The sequence below is a fragment of the Python bivittatus genome, unplaced genomic scaffold (genome assembly GCF_059951505.1).
Source record: "Python bivittatus isolate LINGU-HERP-01145 unplaced genomic scaffold, Pbiv_v1 ctg000980_np1212, whole genome shotgun sequence".
Classification (NCBI taxonomy): Eukaryota; Metazoa; Chordata; class Lepidosauria; order Squamata; family Pythonidae; genus Python; species Python bivittatus.
Window position 1 is genome coordinate 27515632 of NW_028277125.1, and position 21253 is coordinate 27536884.

General features: G+C 38.4%; 1 protein-coding gene across 1 annotated transcript in view; it reads left to right on the plus strand.

Annotated features, from left to right (window-relative positions):
* SLC9A9 (solute carrier family 9 member A9) overlaps positions 1-21253 on the plus strand; it is a 249281-nt gene that overhangs the window by 146381 nt on the left and 81647 nt on the right. The window contains exon 12 of the mRNA XM_088131845.1: positions 1166-1319. Coding sequence (XP_087987971.1) covers positions 1166-1319 — 154 coding nt within the window. The remainder of the gene's footprint in view (positions 1-1165; positions 1320-21253) is intronic.

Below are 21253 nucleotides of genomic sequence, written 5' to 3' on the forward strand. Positions count from 1 at the left end.
CTAGCTGGATCTCCACAGGAAGGCTACTCTACAGCAGCAAGGCTGCCACAGAAGAGCAGTGCCTCCTTGATTCACCTCTCAAAAGTGTGGTCCTGCAGGTATCTGGGGGCCAAGCCATGAAGGGATTTATAGAGCAAAACTAACACCTTAAAGCAGTGTTGTCCAAACTTGGCCACTTTAAGATGAATGGACTTCAACTCCCAGAATTCCCCAGCCAGCCATGAAGTTGAAGTCCACTCACCTTAAAGTGGCCAAGTTTGGACAACACTGCCTTAAAGGGTACCCATAAATTAATTAGCAACCAAAACAGGGTCTGCAAAACTGGTGTTATATATGCTCCTGATGCCAGGAGGCAGAAAGTATGCAGCCGCCTCCATTTTGGACCAGGTGCTGTTTGTGAATACTCTTTAAAGACAGCCCCAAGTAGAATGCACTGAAGTAGTCCATGCTTTATCTTGGTCTTTCTCTGTATTTTTCCATCCAAGCCTTATTTTCTCACCTTTATCTCCCATCCCTCATTTGGTTTCTAAGCCATCTCTCTCTTGTGCCATAATTTCATTCCAAAATAAATATACCATATTTTTCCGACAATAAGAAGCCCCCATGTACAAGACGACCCTCACTTTTCCAACCCAAAATTAAGAAATCAATATTTTAAAGATAGTGCAGAACACATTTTTATTTAGTAATTAGTTAACATTTACCTGATACACTTGGTGGGAGGAGTCCAAACTGTCTCTCTGCAGCTCTATTTCCAGGCTCTTTTGCATAACTGATTACATTCAAGCACGAGTGAAACTGCCGATAGCTTGTCTCTGCAAACAGCCTTCCTCTAATTGGTTTGTTCAGCATCAGCTGACATCAGTTACATCAGGCTCGTGATTGGAGGAAGTCTGTTTGGAAGACAAGCTATTTCACTCCTGATTGGAGGCTAGCAATAGGAGGAAGCCTCTCTGCAGAAACAAAGTATGGGCAGTTTTGCAACCGCGTGATTCTCGGATGACTTCCTTGAATAAGACGCCCTTCAGTTTTTAGGGCAAGGATTTTAGAAAAAAAGTATCGACTTATAGTCGGAAAAATATGGTATATCTGAAACTTTGATTTCCTCTCTGAGTTTTTAAAAATACTTTTTATCCCCTTTCTCTTCCCCTTCTGTTTTCTGAAGGTCTACGTGGTGCAATAGCATTTGCACTGGCTATACGGGACACAGAATCTCAGCCTAAGCAAATGATGTTTACGACTACTTTACTAATTGTGTTCTTCACAGTCTGGGTGTTAGGAGGAGGCACTACATCAATGCTTACATGGCTCCAAATCAGGTTAGTATTATTAATTTATAGTCTCAAGTAAAAAATAATAATTTCTTTGTATTGTCGAAGGCTTTCACGGCTGGCATACGATGGCTGGTGTGGGTCTTCCGGGCTGTGTGGCTGTGGTCTTGAACTTCAAGAACACGGCCACACAGCCCGGAAGACCCACACCAGCCATCACAATAATTTCTTTGTTCATCCAATCACTTTTTTACATATTTTCCTTTAGCAATACCCTCTTTTTTGGGGGGGGGGAGGTGTCAGATATAAAAGAGATGGCCCTGAAGAATCCAGGGGTTTTTTAAAAGGGATCACAATGTTGGTGGGTGAAGTCCTGAAATAGTCTTCAGCATGTTTCTTCTTCTTACTTATTTTCCCATTTGACTACCTTTTCTGGAGTGTTTGTCTGGAGATGTGCTTCGTATAAATCAACCTATTCCAATTTGGCACCACCAAGATGTGTTGGGACTACTATAGTCTCAGAAGTTTCAGCTATTTTCATCCATTCTGGCTATAACTGCAGTACATTTGAAGAGTGCAAAGTTGGGAAAGACTGCTGTAAGCCAATACATTTATAGTCCTAATTTTATTCAGCATTGGTGCCCCCTGCCAGCTATTTCAGAGCTAGATGACAAATACTGTTTTTATTGCATATACTTTTCACATTGCTCATTTAATTTTCCTCTTGCTCCACACACAGAGCTGGAAACCTTAAGTGACAAATCACTATTATTAATTGGTTAATTTATTAACTGTAAATTGAAAATGTGCCATTGCACTGGGTTTTAATGAATGTTGTCTTTTTGAAGACAGAAGAGGTTTTTAGTAATCGTTATGACATTGCATAATTTATATTTGTTGTAAACTGTAATTTAGATGTATCATTCAGAATGACTTTCTGATCATAAATTATGTGCCTTCGTTGTTTAGTCAAAACAAATCCAGATTTTAAAATGAAAGGTTATCTATTTGAGTTATAGTAATATATACATTTCCTTTAAGCAAGGATAATTAATAGAGCTATTTACCAACATTGTAGCAGTTTGGTGCATAGTTATTTTCTGGGGGAAAATAATACCTAAAAAATTCTTCTTACAAACTAGAGCTATCAAACATTAGTTGCAAAATCTAGATGTGGACTAGAGGGCAGCAAAGAGTTATCTTCTGTATCTCTTTGCTTCCATCTGGTGGCCATTTAAATTCCTGTAGCCCTATTTAAATTCACTGGGTGGTTTTAAGAAGCCTGTTATCTTTTGGCTTTCACCCTCAATCTCACTTACAGGGCTGTTTCAGATATACAGATTACATGTAGAACACACTGTGTACATTTGGGGGATTTGTTTCATAGGTGTTAGTATATTATCTATATATATTATCTTTACTGAGACACACAGATACTTTCTATGAGACTTTGCTTCCATCCTACTTGCTTTTAAGCCATTGAGGACCTTCTTTTGAACTCAGCTAGGAAATCTCAGTTTTAGATAGTCCCCTGCTAAATGAATCTTAAAACAATCTGACAGTGGCAACACAGATAATCCTGCAAGTTTTTAAATCTGGTTCAGACTCAGTTGTCTAAAGCCTGGTGGCCATAGCTATCTAGCTGTCATGGAATGGATCTATCTCTGCAGCTGCCTGGAAGGGAAATAATACTTCTATTCAGCATAAGCTGGGCTAGAGAGGGGAAACACATGTCCTTTTACCTTCTGCCGGTAAAAGAAGTGAGCTGTTGTTGCAGTTCAGCAACATCTAAAGGATCACAAATTCTACATCTATACTAGACCATAGTTCACTGGAAAGAATAATGATAGCTACCTAAAACAGGACAAATATTTGGCAGTGTTGTTGTTGCCCCTCTTCTTTCATGGCACTTTTGTAACAGAGACTATAATATCCCTTTTCAGTTATATTAGTATTTCCAGATTACAACGTAATTTTCACCATCTCACATACACTATCAGAAATGTTACAAGAGACCACAAGTCTTCATTTCTGCTATCTTTCATTCAGAACAATTGAATAATACTAAAAGGGCTAATGTTTCTGAAAAACATTAAAGAAGCTATTAAGATTGACAAATACCAGTATTAAATGATATTGGATATATCCATAAAGGGGCTTTTTTTAAAAAAAAAATCAGAATTCATTTTTTCCCAATGTAACGGGTTGAGTTGAGAGATAGTGACTAGGCAAGTCACCCAGTGAGCTTCTTTGGCTGAGCTGGATTTGAGCCCAGACTCCCCAGTCCTGGTCTAACATCCTAGCACTACATGTCTGCAAGTGAAACTCAATCAGCAATACAAAATTCAGCACAGTGATAAAGGTTGTCCATTGCTCAGAGTGCTCCAACAACAGAGCACTGCAACATTTCTAAAGGCCTTACTGACAATAGGGATATAGTGAATAGTTGGTTCCTTCCATGATCCCATTGCCAAGCTTCCCCTTCAAAGAGTTCCCAGTGTCAAGAATTTTCAACAATAGAAAAGTGGGCTTTAGAGACCAAGTAATAGGGATTAGGAACTGATATGAGTTTCTTTCTTCAAAAACAGACTTTACGTCATGAAACCAAAGGATCCTGTGATTCCTGGGAAGCAGTTCCTGAAGCTATAGACATACTCTGTTAAGGAAATTAATTAACTGATTAATCCAGAAGTTGCTTATAATTGATATTGTCAGAGTTTCAACTCTAGAGAAATTGAGAAGTAATTTTGATGACAGCTTGTGAAAAGGAAACAAGCAAGCCTTTGTAAATTCAGTGCATTCTTTTTCCTTCTGTTTCTGGCATTATTAAGCAACCATTGCTGCACAGTTCTAGCAGTATTAAAGGTGATAAATGGGAAGACCAATTATCTATCATCAATAAATCTCCTGTTTGTGTGGGAGGAAGAGGAAGGAAGATAACAACATTGGGATAGTAGAAATTACAATTTCGCTGAGTTTTGTTTATTTCTGGGGGCAAAAAGAGACATGTTTAACCAGAATTTTAGTATTGGCTTGGAACTTTAATGGGATTTTGCATAATATCCATAGACATATTATCATCTTCATCTAGCTTCAGATAGGACAGATTGAAAAAGTGATAGGTTAATTCTTGACTTTTTATACTCATATGTTTGAGCAGATATGAGCAATGTGGTAAAGTCTGGCATAGTGAGCAACCTATGTTCCATTAAATATCTGTCTAGTAAATACTCCAAATGAAGTTGGCTGCTGACCAGAGTGAGGAAAGCTTGGTCATATAACTGCATAGTTCTAGAAAAGGAAAAACATAGAAACGTAGGTTCCTATTTCAGCTTGGAAAAACAGAATTTTTTAAAACTTGAAATCCATGCTTATTCTCTAAATGTGCCTGTAAAGTTGAGTTTATAACTGATTTACAGAAGATTGCTAGACTTGCTAAGTGAGCACACTAGTTGCTAGGATGGACATACTGCCTGTTTGTACTGGCATAACTGGATCCAGCTGGCAGTCAGTGCCTCTTTGACTGAAAGAGAGGTTCCAGCAGCTTTAAAAGAGCTTCTGGTCCACCTGTTCCACAGGATGCCAGCCTTCAATGTTCATGAATGAGTTTCGCCCTATTTCCAACCTCCCCTTCTTGGGGAAGACTGTTGAGAAATTGGTGAGGCTACAATTATGAAAGCTCTGAGAAATTCAAATTATCCAGACCCATGACATTCAGGGATTCAGGCATGGGCAAGGGATGGAAGCAGCATTGTTCACTCTCATTAATGGCTTATGGGGTGTGGATGGTGGAACTATGAACATCCTTGTCCTGTTGCAAGTCTAGATGCCATCGAACCCAGTATCCTTCTGAATTGCCTGCAAGGGTTAGGAATTGGACATATCAAATTATGGTGATTCTGCTGCATTCTGTGTGGATGGAACCAGTTTGTGGCTGAAGTGGAGAAATTAGGCCTACAGTCACTCCATTATTGGATGCCCCATGGCTGAGCTCTTTCTGTAATCTTGCTTAATATCTGCATGAATTAAATAGGTAGTCATATGTAAATTTAAAGTCATGTATTGTCAATATGCAGATGATATCAGCTACATATTTCTATCCCAGACTGAATGGGAAATGGTGGAAATTGAGTGGGATTTGTATTGCCTATTGAAACTTATGTTCCAGCTTAAAAACAGTTGTTGGTAATACAACAAGATTGTCGATAAGGATATATATACATATACACACATACATGCACATACTCCATGCAGAGTTCTAAACTCAAGCCCAAAGCAAGGAGTCTCCTAGTCCAAGGGAAGAGGCAGAAAAGGTTTGAGGGTTTGAGATGAAGCTTGCTTATGGAGACAATTCATAATTAACTTAATGTGCCTGAATACAGAGTTGTACTTAATATATATAACATGTTAGTGGATTCTCTATCAAAAGGATATCTCAGTAGGAAAATAGTGTTACAAAAGGAAGAAAGGGGAAAGCAAGTTTAAAGAACATTGTTTACATAACCACAACTCCATCAAAAGAAGAGGGTGGAATGTGGAGTTTCATATATAACTCATGTTTTAAATTATGTGCCATCAAGTCAATTAATCCAATCAAATCTTTATTAAGGTCAAAAATCAGCATAAGGAGGGTGGGGTACAGTCAGTATAAAAAGTATAGAAAATACTTCAGAAAAATAATAATAAAAAGCTAAAAGATATAAAACAGAAAATATGTATCTAAAAGAAGTCTAAAAGAAAAATTATGAAAGCTAGACAATATTAAAATATGCATATTAAAACAAAGTATATATAAAAAAACAAGAGTCTAAAAAAATCTAAAAGGAGGGGTAGGAGCATTGGATGGCTGTGGGGGGCATAAAGGTTAGTATGTGGCAGACTATATCAAATTAGAGAGCACGCTAGTATGATGAACTAGATGCCCATTTAGATTAGTTTATGGCACAGGTCATCATCTGACGAACTTTAATCACTGCTGTGCAGAATCTGGCAACATTATATGTTGTACCAGGGTTGGTATCTGAAAGCAGCAGGGAGGTGTAGAATTGTCCTGTGCGCCCTGGATATTTATGCAGTAAATGGTGAGATAAGGCTAGTACAAATGTCTCTGTAATACAGGAACTGGAGAAGCACATGCTCTATTGTTTCCATGTGTTCAGAGTCACAGAGCCATTGTCTCTCTGGGTAAGGGATCTTCCTGTATCAGCCTTCAAGGACAGCTGAGGGGAGGTCATGGCATCGTGCCAGGGTAAAGGCCCTCCAGTGTTTAGTTAAGTATGTCATAGAGGAGGCAAAATACCTGTTGGATTCACTGGCAATAAAGGTTGGGGACCTGGCTAGATCCAACTGGAGCTCTGTGTCTGCTACACGCTGTTTAATGAGTGCTTTGGCCTGATCATATCCCGTGCTGAATAGAAGACCTGGAGAGAAACCCAAGGATGAGATTTTAGTTGCTATAGCCTGTTTCCATGTGGACTGAAAATCATCCCTCATAGTTAATGGGGCAAGGCCAAGAGGAAAAAAGGATAGTATGAGCCAATAGTTGAATATGGTCACCCATACTCTATCCTCCACTTTCATGAGGCATGTCTCTAGTCTCAGGGTGGCATTAGAGACACATTTTGGGACTTGAAGGGCCAATCTTAGAAATTTGGATTGTACAAGTGCTAATGGTACAAAAGTGGAAAAGGGGCCCAGCTGGGCACCATAAAGAAGTTGTGCTCTTGGCTTGGCTTCAAATAACTGGAGTGCTGCAGGAATATAGTGGCCACATCTTGTCTTGAAGAATTTAAAGATGACAGATGAGCTCCTCTGTGCATTTTCAGAAACGTAGTCCCCATGGACTTTCCTACTGCCAGTGGAATGAAGGATTACCCCCCGGTATTTGAAACAGGAGACCTGCTCAATCTTGTGGCTATCTGTGTTCCAGGAGTGGCTTTGGGGCCTTTTGGCAAATGCCATGATTTCAGTTTTCTGATAATTGAGTTCTAACAGATCTTCCTTGCAGTACTGTATTGGTGTTCTCAATGCTCTTTTAAGGCTAATGGGTGTTCTTGAAAGAATTGCTGCATCATCTGTATGTAGTAGAACAGAGATGTGTTTTCCAGGAAGTTTTGGGGAGTGAAAGTTCATGTTGAGGAGATGGCCCACCATGGAGTTGATATAGAACTTGAATAAGAGCGGGTCCTTGCTTGACACCTTTCTCAGTTCCAATGGTGTTGGTAAGATGGCCCTGGGGGTTACACCTTACTTTGAGTAAAGTCCCTTCATGAAGCATATGTATTAGATGAAGTAAACATCTATCAGTTGAGGCAGCCTCCAGTTTTTCCCATAGTTTAGTTTGGGATATGGAATCAAAAGCTGCTTTGAAATCTATGAAAGCAGCATAAATGGGGGTTGTGTTGCAGGAGGAATATTTTTCAATGTGATGTTAGAGTCCTAGGCACTGATCAGTGGTGGATCACCCTTCTCTAAAGCTGGCTTGCTCCTCTGCAAGTATGTTTTCTTGTTCCAACCATTTCCATTGTAGGTACCTTGCGTAGAGTTTGCTGATTATTTTGAGGAGGCTGATCAGTCTATAATAAACAGGATCATCTTTTTCCCTTTTTTATATAGCCATCAGGTCAGTTTCAGCTCTTAGTGATCTTATGGTTAAAATATATCTGTGAACTCCAGCTAAATCTAGCTATTTTATAGTATATTCAAAAAGTCACTTATCTAGTTTAATAGTGTCACCAAGGAAGAATGTGCTGGCATTATTGCCTTGTAATTCAACAATTTCTTACCGTTGATTCTATATATAGTTCAAGCTTTGTTTGCTTGTTTACAGTCATGTCAGACTGTTGCTATAAAATACTAGCTGAAAATAACTGCATTGGAAGTATAATAAAGAGGCTTAGATAAATAGCATGCTGACAAAATCTGGATTGGTGTAAAGAATAAACATAAAATGTCAGCACCCACATACTATGTATGAGAATTGTGTTTCTCGGATATTTTGATTGCTTTTTCTTATCTCCAATGTCAGCCAAGTTCATTGCAATTTGGAAATACTGCTCAAGTGTCCATCATCCTTATCAGATTTACCACAGTTTCATTGGACTCAGCCCATGAGCTGTTTCATTCATAGATAGATAGATAGATAGATAGATAGATAGATAGATAGATAGATAGATAGATGATAGATAATTACACAAAGATTTAGCAGCAACAAAATCTCACAGCATCAAGCAACAGGCCTGCAAACAGAAACACAGCATATGAGTCTTCTGCAAATAGTTTCAGTAAACCCTTTCCTATGGGTTCATTTTATAGCGGATTTTCTTACCAGATGCTCATCTTTTACTATCTTGTCACAAAGAATCTTTGCTTTGTGTTCTCCATTAAGAACTGGAGATTTCTCCTGCCATTACAACTGTGGCTTCTTCATAAATAAAAAAATGTAAAAAATTTTTACATCATACATAATGAAGTACCTTGTTCACATCCTCCCCCACACTGCCCCAGAAAATCTAATAAAAATCCACACAAGAAACTCTGCTCCTCCAAATTCTAAATATATAAACATCAGACAAAATGTCCTTGTTTCCTTATAATCAATAGTAGTACGTGACTAAATTAAGACATCTTCTTTTGTTATCCTGGTAATATCTATCAATTTTGTATGATACATTATCTTAATGAACTCATGCTCGGAGTTTCCATTGGTTTTGAAGTTGGTAAGGAAATATATATTTTTTCTTATACTGAATCTACAACTAATCAATATTTTCAGTTAATGACATAGGCCTATTATGCACTTAGTCATAGATGTGTGTTGAATTTAAAACTGATTTTTCCTACCCATGTATATATTTCTTTTGATTGGTTCCTTCTCCATGAATAATGTTATGGTATCAAACGCTGCCAGGGAGTCCAGTAGGACCAAAACAGGCACACTCCCCTCATACAGGTCCTTTTGAAGGTCACCTAATGTTGTTTCTATCCCATGAACATATAGGTTCAGAACTGAGCTCTTACCAGTGCTAAGTCACATGAACTTCTAGGGTTTTTTGGCTATTATCACTAGGTGTCTTTTCAGTTGCTTCATTTCCTAAGCATTTTGGTAAACCAAGAAGCTGGTTAAGATTCTTGATTGGGCAGAGGCCTCATAAAAGCATTCTCATCCAGTCTTCTTACCATCTTCCCATTCCAGTGATTGAGCAGGTGTGAGATGGAACTGCGAGCCAAGCTGTGTAATGGAAACCATTAGGCTTTCAGTGCCATATTTCACAATATTTCCCATCTTTCCCAAACACACTTTCTCCTTTTATTCTTAGCCACTCTCAAGAGGATTTCCATTCTCCAATTTATGAATTTCTGTGCAGGTATATACTGTAGTTTATGTCTTCTGTTTCCCATACTTGGTGTATGGATGTAGAAACATCTGAGATTGTAAGTGACACTCCCTACTAGCTGCACTGCTGTAATTTCCTGCCTGAATAATACAGAACACCATGCATTTGACAATAGGGAAAGGTATGACTTGTGCCTACTTTGTGTAGTAATGTTGACTGGGAATTTTAAGTCCTTTGTTTTCCCTTGTTATGGTTCTTATATGGTAGCAAAGCATATTCTATACCTCCTGGCCACCACCTCATAGTCATTCCAATTACTGTATTGCAGCCCGGAAAATACTTTAGAGGATGTTTTCAGATATAATATTGTCCTCTGAAAAAGTCTTCATATGGACGGTATATAAACATTTTCTAAATCACAAGCTATATAATAGGGTTCCTTTTTGGTCTATACTGTCTTTTTGAACACTGCTGGCTGAAACCGGGGGAACTAACATCACAGAATTCAGTATAAATGAATCACTTTGTGTCCTAAATCAGAAAATACTGAAAAATCAACAGCAATGTTTTCAGGAACATAATTCTGGATATATTTATTGGCAGACATGAGTGTTTTCTTTGACAGATCAGATACAATTCATGGTTTTTAAAGTTATGAAAGACTATGAGCTGGAGAGAGCCGTCAGAATAGGTTTGATTCAACAACTTCACAGGTACCACTATAGCTACGCTCTAATTGCTGGATAAATACCTTACGCATTGCTCCTAAAGAGTTCCATTTTTAAGGGTTTGTTTTGGAGTCAATCTGTCAACACTGCTTCCACTGAATCAATGTGAGTACTAGCTAGCATTGCCTACTATATACAGCAGCATTTCTCAAACTTGGTAACTTGAAGATGTGTGGGCTTCAGCTCCCAGAATTTCCCAGCCAGCCATGCTGGCTGGGGAATTCTGGAAGCTGAGGTCCACACATCTTCAAGCTGCCAAGGTTAAGAAACACTGACATACAGTATAAAATTTCTCATAATAAAATACTCCAGGCAGTATCTGAACTTAAAGCAAATAAAAGGGGGAGTACATTTCATACTTCCAATGCAGATATGAATTGTTCCCAGATGCAGTAACATTTAGTCTCAAAGGATTAATTATACAGTTATCCTGCCAACAAGAGTTCAGCACTGGGTGTGCAGACAGGCTAGACAGCAAAATGGAGTAGCTATAAAATGCATTTTCATAGAGGAGCTCATGCTGCAAACTGGCAGGTTTTAATACGTGCATATTCACATACACACACACACCACAGCTTCTGAGGTTCCTAGCATAAAGATGATTTTATCATGATCTACATATTGTATGCTATAGAAACTGAACAAAGTAGTCATGCTGGCAGCATTTGGCTAACATTATTCCTTTGGTAGGTTTGTGGTATTTAAGTTGATAAGACATTTACCAAGCAGTTCCAAATGGAGACATAGTGGGAAGCAATAAGGGAGATATCCCAGTAATTCTTTAGTATCTGAAAGTATCATTCAATTTCTGTTGCCATCTTATTAAAGAAGCCATAAAGGCTACCATCATAAATACGATACTAAGTCATAATGTGGGTTGCTGGTTTGCAGTTTAGCATGATTTGTGAACCTAGCCAATGTGGTTTACCAACCTTGGTTTGTAGCTTAACGTGTTATGTGAACCCAGCAAATTCAATCTAGTTAGTAAACTCTTATTAAACAAACTATATCTATCATCTTGTGTGATCACATTAGCTCCTTCCTTCATGAATACTTGGTGATGTGAACTCCCTATTCATTAAGGGAAAATAAATGTTCGATTAATAACTATGTAAGCGAGCATACATACATCCCTTTCAAGTCATCTCTTAAACTTTATGCTTTACTTTATGCTTTACACTTATACAAAACTTCATACAGTTTATACTTAACAGGGAGATACCAAACTATATATTTCCTATCTGGCAATTCTCTTTATAGCATACAACAAATGTGAAGAAATTGCTACTCAGCTTCAGTCATGATAGAACTAAGTCAAGTCATAATAGAACTCAGCAAAGTCATGATAGAACTAAATCAAGGGAATACTTCTCCATGAAGATGTCCTTATACTTATTATACATTATATTATTATATTATTATATTATTATATAATATAATATAATATTATTATACATTATATATATATTATTATACAGGAACATATAAACTAAGTGAATGTTGATGTCACTAGACACATTGGAGATTTTGAGAGCTAATTGTAGGTACTCTCATGGAATGGCTGCTATTGTGGGTACAGGTAATCTTAAATGAGTATTTTCTAATAGAAAGCAAGTAGTAAATTACTCCCTCTTTTTAAGCTTGCTTCTGATGATCAGCTTGGGCCTAGAGACATTCTGGTAAATAGATGTGATTCTGGAAGCTGATGCAAACTTCCTGTTTATTTTTAATGTAAAAAGAAGTATTTATCAGATGGGGCAGGGAACCTGCAAGCACCAAGAATGATATCTATGGTGTCTACCCCTAGATTATAAATGTTGTGTGAAATAGTGGCAATCACATTTCAGTGAAATGGGGATATTAATGCAGTGCAACAAGTGGAATGCATTACAGTGTGGACATGTTCCAGTTATCTCACTGCAACTCTCTACCAAGTAGCTCCAGAAAAACAGTGAGTATCTGAACTTTTTTGCTTCTCAGTCTCTAATTTGTTTTGCTAGACTATATATATTTATTTGCTATACTATATATGTAATAGTCTTAAAGTGTTAATGACCTACACATTCAGATTGGAGGAATCCTTGTTGATTTCTTATAATTTGTTTTTGAGATTGATCTACCATCCCATGAATCAGTGGCAACAAAACCTGGTTTCAAAAGAATGCAAAGAAGCTTTGGATGTAATGTTGATAGAGCTGTAAGAAAACAGAAAGTGTGACTAGCTCACTTACTATTCAGTCCTCTTCATCCTCTCTATACCTCTCACATCATTGAGCAGTAAACTATTTAGCATGCCCTCCCTCCAGAATTTCTATCATGTCTGAAGGAACTCTCAGAGGGCTTCTTTCTCTGCTTTTGTTATTGCATGCAACTAGGCATGCCAGTAAAAAAAAATGGGGACGAAGGTAAACAAGATGCTAGGCAAGCATTTCAGATGCTGGATTTCCAGAGAAATCTGAATCTGTGCTCCAGAAAAGTTAGACATTTAATGTCAACCTTAAATTAGGAGTATGGAAAGCTACTATATGAACCATACTTCACAATCTACAAACCATGATAAGACATCAGTTCCCCCATGCTTATGAACAGATGATACGAGCATAAAATATAATGTAGATTCAGGCAGCTCTGCCTTACATTGAAACTATATTGAAAACTGTTGGAAGCACATTCTCTTCCACACACTGTTTCCCTTCTCCTAATTAACTGAATATTAATATTGGTTTTAGTAATAGTGATCCATAGTAAAAATGTCCTGTCTGTTCAGAAAGACCATGTTTGCATAACCCACTTAGTACATAGTCTTGCAGTTTCACTAGGTAGATAAATAGATAGCTTTGTAACTGCATATTTAAATGTTAATATCATACTTTAAATTCATCATATCCCTCTTAATAGAGATTACTTGATGTAAGCAGTAGCTGAGCTGCTTAGAGTAATTCAAGCTTTGAAGCCCATCATTGTTTGATATTCATTCTATACTAAGTTTGCAGGGATTCGGGGAAGTTTTTTGGTAAATTGAAAAGCAGTGGAAGAATCTCCTCTTAATAGTCTAGTGACATCATGTGATATTATTCTTTTAATAGGGTATTTTCAAAACAGTCATATTCTAAATACTTTAGAAAAGAAAGGTTTGCTTGAAGACAGTTTTAATATTCTCTTTGATTTTTATAAAAAGAGGAAGGGGGACATTTGTCAGAAATAGAGCACATGTTGTGGATGCAAAATCATCATTACTATTTTTATTTTATTTATTAAACTGACTATACCATTGAGGTTTCTTAGCTATTGAGAGTAAAGCATAAAATCAGAATTAAAATCAATGATATTTTAACAATAATAAAATCAACAATTAAATGCCTGTTTTAAAAAGACATAATTTGGGGGCCTTTTCAAAAGCTGATGAAGAGGTTTGTCTCTTCAGCTCAGCAAGAAATTCATTGCAAAACTGGAGCAGCAACAGAGAAGGTTCAACCCACATCACCTCAAAAAAATTCATCCAACCATATGTGCATTTTCTGAGATGATCACAATGGATTGATACAGAATTGGGAATTATACAGAAAGAGGTGCTATTATCAATTATACAGCCAGATAAGTTAGGGCTTTAAAGTAATTATCAGCACATTCTCAAACCCCACCCTCATGAAAATTTCAAATAAATTTTCTTCTCTTCTGGAAAAAATGAAATATATTTCTTTTCCCTTGGCCTGAATGAGAATAGTTTTAAAAAAATAGAAATAAAATTTTCAGCACAGCACTATGACTGTGTTTCCCAGAGTCTCAGAAAAAATGTGACAAACACCCATGGATTTTCTAGAGCATGCAGAAAAGGAAAAGTAGTGGTCCAGCAATAGTAATTCTGTATTGATACCAATATTCATCACTAAAGTAAACCTAAAAAGAACAATATGATCCTCTAACTGCCATGGCATTTCCTAATATATCAGTATTTGAAGCTACTGAAACTGTTTAAAAATGAAATCTTTATTATTTCATTGATTGATTATGGGCCATCAAGTTGTTTTCAACTCCTAGCGACCATATAGATAGATCTTCTCCATAACAGTCTATCCATAACCTGTTTGTTCAAGTCTTCCAACAGTGCACTCATCGCCACTATAACTGAGTCCATCCACCTTGCTGCTGGTCGTCCTCTTCTTCTCTTTCCTTCTACCTTTCCTAGCATTAGAACCTTTTCCAGAGAGCTGGGTCTCCACATATTGTGTCTAAAAGAGGATAATTTGAGCCTGGTCATTTGTGCCCAAGTGAGAACTCTGGGTTGATTTGTTTGATGTTCCATTAGTTTGTTTTCTTGGCTTTCCACAGTATTCTCAGGAGTCTTTTCCAACACCAAACTTCAAGGGCATCAGGACTCTTCCTATCCTGCTTCTTTTATTTCATTACCTGCTGTGAAATGTTATTTTAAACTATTACATTTTGAACCTGTTCTAAACTTGACCAGTTTTAATTGCTACATTAAAAAGAAAGGGGAGAAAAATAAGGAAGTTGAAAAATTGCTCCTATAAGTTAATTTAGCTACTTTTGTACATTTTGATAATCAATTTCTTCTAAGTCCTTTAGAGCTTCTGTTCAAATTAGGAGAGTTTGTGTTCATTGAGAAAAGAAAACAAAAAGAAGGTAACTGAGTAGGGAGGGAGGGGGAATATATCATCAAGATATAGCCTAAATAACTTAACATTATTAAATGAAGCATTGAAATCATACCTATAGGCTTATCTTTAGCTTTCTGCAAATCAGCTTCATGGGTAGTAGGAAAATCAATAGAGATTTCAGATGGCCATAACAAAATAGCAATAATATTGTTAGATGACAATAATGCCATCAAACATTTCAAATTATTCAGCAGTTCCTGGCATAGTTGATCAGCGACATTGAAATTCTGGAAGAATCCCACTTTACTTGAGCAATCGAGAAATAATCTAGCACTGCAGAGAGGTATAACTAGACCTAATTTTTAATTTACTGTCTTAGAGTGCAGAATTAATTCTGTGGTGACAGTGTTTTAATTCCCTTACTTATGCTCTCCATGGAAGGCAAGGGATATCATATGTGCCCATTCAGGAGCAGTTATTTTGTAAGTCTCCTCCTAGTCTTAAAGAAGAATTCATCTGTGATCTTGCAGCTTGTTAACTGATTTTTTTTAAATTTATTTATTCGATATATACACCATATTTATACTCAAATTTAAAGCAGCCCTTAATGTTTGGTCCTGAAGTGTCTGTTATCTCAGAAGTACCTGAGTGAATAGGCATAACTTCAATTACTTTGAAGTTATGAAATTGTCATGGGCCCAGCCAACCATCTCTCAGGGGATAATGTCATAACTGGGACTGTCACTGTAGGTGAAACAACTACAGTGTGAACTGAACTCACTGACAGATCCATAAGCAGAGCTCTCCAGATGATCTCAGTGCATGAGTTAGATAGCATTGGGAAAAGTGATTTTTTAATTACTTAAGTCCTCAGCCATATAGGGTTTTAAATTAATTTCAACACCTTAAATTAATTAATATCAACACAAGCAACTAATGCAGGATATTCAGAACTAGCGTCATGTACAGTAGTCCTAGTTAGTCACTCCACTATATTCTAGTTATAACTCAGATCATCCTGAGGTTTAACATGGCACTAATGCAGTTGAGGAGATATTAAAGCAGGGATCATTAAGACTAGCCTGTTTAAGTCCAGAGAGAATTCATGGCTTCATTTGACCCTTTTGGCTCATGTCTTGTTGGTGTTACTCCTGGCTCCTAGTTATCATATCCTGCTTTTAGCCCAACAGCTGCCTATAGTCTGGCATTCCAAGATATGAGTTATCACAAGTGTTGCACGCAAAACTGTGGTCTAGTCTATTCTTCTCCTTTAAAAGGAAAAACAAAGCATCAAGCAATATCATTTATAATGGGCTAAAATTGATCAATGAGACATTACTTACAAAAGTCCTGTAAGTGCACCCAGTTGTTTATCTATGTTAGCATATATTCATTTTTCCATTTGTCATTATGAAGGAATATCATTTTAAGAAAGGGAAATGCAATTAAATGAGAGGAGATTTTCTTATAACTTAGTTCCACTCTCTCATATTTCCATTCAGCTAGTATCATTCTTCCATAGACAGATTAAAAAATAATTTCCTCAGAGTGATGCATACATTGATTTGCTATTGAAAAAGGAAATACTATTCTGGCTATGTAGGGCTATGATTTTCACCAACTATCACTCAGAACAATATCATTCTGATTAAATGCAATGTTTACTTAGAAACTGTTAACTGAAATTCTTATGTTACGAGCTTCTGCAGCACACTTCACAATAATACACTGATTAATTTTCATTAAGTTAAAATCCTATCGAAGCAGCTCAGACGTCTTTTATATAAAAGATAGCACAACTTCATAAGCAAAGAACTTTGGACAGGAATTGAGATGAATAGGAGCTATACATGAGCTTCTGTTTATTTGAGCTCAGATAAATTTGCAGACGAACCCACTGGATTTCTGCTCTTTTATCTTGCAGGTTATTGACGCATTTTCCTTAACCAAAACATATTCCTCCCACTCCCATAAACAAGTTGAGAAATATATTCCATTAAACTCTCTTTAGTCTGGAATTTTATCTAGCAAGATAAAACTGAGTTTAGTTTTAAAAAATCTCCCACCCCATTTCGATGCTTCAAAGAACCAACAAAGCCTATAATTAAATGCAATGTGCCTAATAGTTAACAGTTCTTTGTAGGCCTGTAATCAAGACTGGACATGTGAATAGCTTGCCCTTGTAGACAGGAAAACCATGCCATATTTTTCCCTATAATGGTCTGAGCAGAGATACAATAAAAGTAACAAGGGGATGGATGGCTTGCCTATGTTCTGTTTTATATATTTTTCACAGATTGGTCGTGCTGATTGTTCTGTACTGATTGTTCAAAGACAATTTCACTACTTAATTTTGGAATTAATGCCTGCACAATATATCCTTGCCACAGCTTTCCATGTCCTCCATTAATGGCAGGGTGTTTTTCCCTTCAGTAAGCTATATGCATGAATGAACTAATGCATATTAAAACTTCACACAGTTTTTCTTCAATTTTCAGCCTGTGGTGCTGCTCGTGATCATATCAGTGCTCCTTAGTAATGCCCATTTTACCAATTTCATTTCAGTTACACATTTAAGCTATATTCATCTGCGCTCACTTTTTGCTAAACTTGCTAATCTTATCTGAAACAGAAGAAATAGCCAGAGCAGTAGATGCAAGAGACATGACCACAGTTAAGCCACAAAGGTGTTCTATTTGAATATGGTGCACAGGTCAGTAGAACTATGGTAGCTAAGCTAGGAAATAGTAAATAGATTACTTAAGAACTTTTATTTATTTATTTATTTGTTTGTTTGTTTGTTTGTTTATTTATTTGATTTCTATAGCTCCCCATCTCAATGAGTGATTCTGGGTGGCATACAATCATAAAAACATTAAACAATTAAAACATTACAAATAAATATATATGGTCGCCAAGTAAAACTATTGCCACAGATGTTAATATTACCAAGAAAAGGGGCCCTTAACACACTTGGGACCCCAGGCCTGGGCACATAACCAGGTCTTCACAGCCTTACAAAAGGCCAACAGGGTCAGAATCATCCTAATCTCTGAAGAGAGAATGTTCCAGAGGTCAGGGCCTACGGCACAAAGGGCACCTCTCCTAGTCCCCGCCAGCTGACATTCCTTGGCTAAGGGGACCCATAACCTGCCCAACCTGCCAGACCAAATTAGACATGTAGAAGCAACTGGGAGAAGATGGTCCCTTAGGTAACCCAGTCCCAAGCCATGAAGGGCTTTAAAGGTGACAACCAGCAACTTGAATTGCACCCGGAAGCACATTGGCAATCAGTGCAGCTCACATAGCAGTGGTGTCACATGTGTCAAATATCCAACACCATTTACTACGCACACAGCCACATTCTGCACCAGTTGAAGCTTCCAAATGCTCTTCAAGAGCAGCCCCATGTAGAGTACATTGCAGTAATCCAGATAAGAAGTCACAAGGAGATGGGTAACTGTGAGCAAAGCCTCCCAGTCCAGGAATGGGTGCCACTGGCAAACAACCAAAGGTGTACAACGGCCCTCCCAGCCACAGCTGCCACCTGCTCCTCTAGCAGGAGCCATGAGTCCAAGAGGACCCCCAGATTGTGCACTGGGTCCACCTGGGACAGTGCCACCCCATCCATGACCAACAATGGAAAAACCTTGTCACCAAATACCCTAAGCCATTCAGTCTTGCTTGGGTTGAGTAAAAGACCATTGCACCCCATCCAGCCCCTTACAGCCTCCAGGCACTGGGACAGGACATCCATGGCATCACTCAGGCAGCCCGGGGTAGAAATATAAAGCTGGGTATGATCAGCATATTGATGATACCTCACCCCAAACCATCAGATCACCTCCCCAAATGGCCTTATGTAGAAGTTAGATAGGAGAGAAGAGAGAACTGAGCCCTGGGACACCCCACAAAGTAGGGGGCATGGGCTGGATTTCTCCTCCCCATCAACACTGACTGGAACTGACCCCAGAGGAAGGAGGAAAACCAGCGCAAGAAAGTGATTCCCAACTTCCAAAGCCAGTCCAGAAGGATACCATGATCAATGGTATTGAAGGCCACTGAGAGGTCAAGAAAAGCAAGGATGGTCACACTGTCCCCATCCCACTCCGACCAGAGATCATCTAAGAGCACAATAAATGCCATCTCAGTCCCATAACCCAGTCTGAACCCTGACTGAAAAGGGTCCAAATAATCCGCTTTGTCCAGGGTCCTCTGCAGCTGCCATGCAACCACTTTCTCCACAACCTTCCTAAAAAGGGGAGGTTGGAGACTAGAGGAAAATTGTCCAGACTGATTGGGTCAAGCAATGGCCCCTTAAGGAGAAGGTGCACCACCTCCTCCTCAAGAGCCAATGGAACCATCTCTTCTCTGAAGGAATTATTAATCACCACCCAAACCCAATCACATGTCCCCTCCTGGGCAGCCTTAACCAGCCAGGAGGGACATGGATCTTACACAGAAGTGGCTAAGCTAACAGTTGCAAGAGCCCTGTCCACTTCTCAGGTGCAACAGGATCAAACTCCCCCCAGATAACCATGCAAAACCTAGCCTCTGTAGCCTCCACTAGTAGTGCCCTAAAGTTGGAGTCCAACGTAGAATGGATGAGAGTGACTTTATCTGCTAGATGCTCAACATATCCTTCACAGCAACCCTGTAGCTGAAATCCAGTATTACTCCCTCCAAGGAGGGACTGGATCACCCAAAATAGGGTAGCTGGGTGACTACCTATAGATGCAATAAGGGTGGAGAAATAATCACATTTTGCCACCCTTACCACCACAAAGTAAGCTCTAATAGCAGCTGTAGCTTGTGTTTGATCATCTTCACTCCCTGTCTTCTGCCAGCAGCACTAACTTCACCTTCTTCAGTTCCCTCAGCTCTTCTGTATACTACAGAGAGTTACAGGAACCATGGGCATGGAGAGGCCACTCAGGCATGATCTGGCCCAAAGCTGTGGCTTTATTTATTTATTTATTCATCAAATTTGTCACCACCCATCTTGTGAAATGACTCTAGGCAGTTTACAACTAGATAAACATTCATTAAAATATAATATAAAAACAATCCCAAAAGTAAATACATTCCAAGAAGATAGAAAATTGGCAGAAAATTGGCATAATATTATGCTCTCCCATTCCATGCGGCCACTAAAGCTTTGGTCAGACTGTGTAGCAGACTTCCCGGAACAACCCCAAGCTCCCTATGAAACCTAAACAGGTCCATTAGTCACTTGGAGTGGGCTGATCTAATAAATGCAGCCTCACTGCAGAGGGGGATAGCACCAGAGAATTGGAGACTCACAACAGATGGGGAGAAACCAATATCTCCTCCAATTTCAGAACACTCTGCCATTGCTCTGACAGAAAAAAACAGGTCAGGAGTATGACCATTATTATGCATTGGGCTGTAGATAACTTGGGACAGGGCCATGGCTGTCATGGTGGCCATGAACTCCCGAGCTGCCTCAGACCCCATACCCAGAGAAGGCAAGTTGAAGTCTCCCAAGACCATGAGCCTGGGGAACTCCACCACCAACCCAGCCACGAGTCAAGAAGGGAGGTTGCTACATAGCGGGAGACTGGTACAATAGCAACAGTCCCAACTGATCCCTCTTAGTGCCCAGTTTAATAAATAGGGTCTTGCACCCAGCAATTCTTAAAATTGTTTAAGAATTAGTCTTAAGGGTTTCTTTCTAGTATTGGCTGAAATCAAAAACTGCTGCTGGAAAGGCAGAAGAGAATATAGACAGAGAAAAGGATCTTTTAAAAGAAAGACTCAATAAAATGATAATTTAAGTCTTCCAAGATCCAGTAGAAGTTGATCAAGAAATGGCAGAGATAAAACAACATGGACCAGACTTCTGAAATAGTACATGGTTAAGAACAGCAAACTGGTAACCCAATTCTGCAGCAATTTGCAGGCTCCAGACTAGAAATTTTTTTTTAATCTACCATGGATCCTTAATGGCACCACTGTGAGAATTTCAATGCATTGAGTCCTTGGTCAGCCATACTACGCTTGCTAAAAAAGGCCATTTTAATAGTTCTGAGGAGAGCCAATAATGAGGGTTCCTGGCACACTTCTAGGGGCTGGGGGCCACTCAGGAGAAGGACAGCCTTCTTCGCTGCAGCTTTTTAATTAAAAATTGGAACAAAAAATTGCCAGATTTGAATCTATCCCCAAAGTCAAACAGAATGGATGCCCTATTCCTCTAATCCCTATTTCAGACTACAGCCTTAAACTATCCTCTTCAATACAATCCTGATTGATTAACTTCTTATTTGAAGAGTAAAAGGCAG